At 37.9% G+C, this 2,169-nt stretch overlaps 1 protein-coding gene across 1 annotated transcript in view; it reads right to left on the bottom strand.

The window, feature by feature from the left end:
• Cct6b (chaperonin containing TCP1 subunit 6B) overlaps window positions 1-2,169 on the bottom strand; it is a 44,655-nt gene that overhangs the window by 15,137 nt on the left and 27,349 nt on the right. The window contains exons 9-10 of the mRNA XM_050128580.1: window positions 1,546-1,642; window positions 719-866 (exon numbers count right to left, since the gene is read on the bottom strand). Coding sequence (XP_049984537.1) covers window positions 719-866; window positions 1,546-1,642 — 245 coding nt within the window. The remainder of the gene's footprint in view (window positions 1-718; window positions 867-1,545; window positions 1,643-2,169) is intronic.

Raw genomic sequence — 2,169 nt, 5'->3', positions numbered from 1 at the left:
CTCCTCCTCCTCCTCCTCCTCCTCCTCCTCCTCCTCCTCCTCTTCTTCTTCTTCTTCTTCTTCTTCTTCTTCTTCTTTGTTGCTTTTAGAGATATGGTTTCTCTGTGTAGCTTTGGAGCCTATCCTGGAACTCACTCTAGACCAAGCTAGCCTCAAACGCAGAGATATGTCTGCCTCTGCGTCCTGAGTGTCTGCTGTGATTAAAGGTGTGCACCACGACCACCTGGTGATTTCCACTTCTTAATGACTGGGTTTTTTTTTTATCATCTTTTCATATGTCTATTACTCTGTTTAAAGAATGCTTTTATTGAATTACCTTCCTTAACTCATTTTAAATATAAGCTAGTTCTAAATTATCAAGAATTTAAGAAGTTAACATCCTTTCCCAACCTTTCTTACCACTACACTACACCCGAGGGAAAGAAGCAAGTTCTGAGCTATAAAAGCTCTCTCGTGGTTTGAAAAATAAATTCCTAAATTTATAAAGTAACAGTATAGTATTAAGTTAAGTGGTTTTCATCTCTTAGGGAGGGGCTAATTAATAAGGCAACATACCTTATCTTTATTCTTAACAGATATCCCAAAGGAAAATTAGAAAATTGTCTAAAGTGAAATAAAAGAATAATCATTTGGCCTTAAAATATTATATATACCATGACAGATTTATTACTACAAAAAAGCATGAGGCTCATATCCACCACAAAAAGAGCTTGCTTACCATCTTCAATGGCATTTTTGACCGCACGAAGTCCGTCTCTTAAAGCATCCTTGATCTGTATAAGAGTATGTTTGTTTGGTCCTTTGATCAACAAGGTGACAGAGAGAGGATTCACGCAGTCCTCAATAAAAGTGAACTTTTCCTCACCCTAGCAGGGGACAAGAGAAGATATAGCTTTAAGACTTGGGACATAGCTGAGGGCGCAGGTGGTAGAGCACTTTGCCCAGCATGCGTAAGATCCTGACTCGGATCCCCAGGAAAACACATGCACACATGCACACACATACGTATATATACACACACATGCATGCACAACAGGTATAACATTTGACAGATTGCATTATTACATTTGTATAAAATAGCAATGTCATCATGAAATTCAAATCTATTTTCTATTAAGATAAAATCTTCATGTAAATTTTCTTATCAAGTATAACTGCAGATGTCTTTTTAAAGTGGTTAAGTTATCCCACCATTGGGGGGATTGGGTCAGGAAGACAGTTCAAGACCATCTGTGGCTCCATAGCAAAACTCCTAACACTTAAAGGAATAAACTGCAAACTCTGTTCTGTCCGACCTCAAAATGTAATACATGAATTAAAATGTGTAAAATACCAGAAATGGTTTAGGGATCGTGCTATTACTGCTATTCACAGAAATACTCACTATGAGCTGGGCTGTGATGGCACATATCTTTAACCCTAGCATTCAGAGACTGGCAGTTCTCTGAGTTTGAGGCCAGCATGGTCTACAAAGTGAGTTCCAGAACAGCCAGGACTACACAGAGAGCGATCTTGTCTAAAAACTAAAAATAAAGATATACTCACTAATGAATACTCAAATACAAGGCCAGCATGCCCCAAGCAATCTTCATTAAGGTCTTCAAAGGAGTTTACAGCTATTCCTCCACAGGCGAGGGTAAGCCTGGAATCACATGGACAGCACCTCCACTTTGGTTATAGAAAAATACAAAAGCTAATTTCTCTTTTCCTTTTTCTTTTTTATACATGATCTCACTTTAATCCAAGCACTAAGGAAGCAGAGACAGGGGAATCCTTGTGAGTTTAAGGCCAGCCCGGTTTATATAATGAGTTCTAGGTAAGCCAAGTCTACACCTGAGATCCTGTCTCAAAAACAAACATATAGTTGTTACCTACAGTCACCAGCTTTAAAATAAAACCCATCTCTACCTGTCTCTCTAATGAAAACTTTGTACCTTTGATCAACAGCTCCCAAACTCTTCATTTCTAGGACTCCAGCCTCCGCTAACTATCACCCTCTTACCTACTTCTGAAAACGCAGTCTTTTTAAATTCCACATATAAGTAAGATCAAACAGTATTATAGTGTTTCTAAAATATATTTTGTGGGGGGGAAGAGAGTGTATGTTTTCAGTCACTTCTCCATCTCTCTCTCTCTCTTTTTTTTTTTTTTTTTTTTTTTTTTTTTTTT

The sequence above is a fragment of the Alexandromys fortis genome, unplaced genomic scaffold (assembly GCF_014885135.2).
Source record: "Alexandromys fortis isolate MF-2015 unplaced genomic scaffold, M_Fortis_MF-2015_v1.1 scaffold_80, whole genome shotgun sequence".
NCBI lineage: Eukaryota > Metazoa > Chordata > Mammalia > Rodentia > Cricetidae > Alexandromys > Alexandromys fortis.
This window is presented reverse-complemented; position numbering and strand designations above follow the sequence as displayed.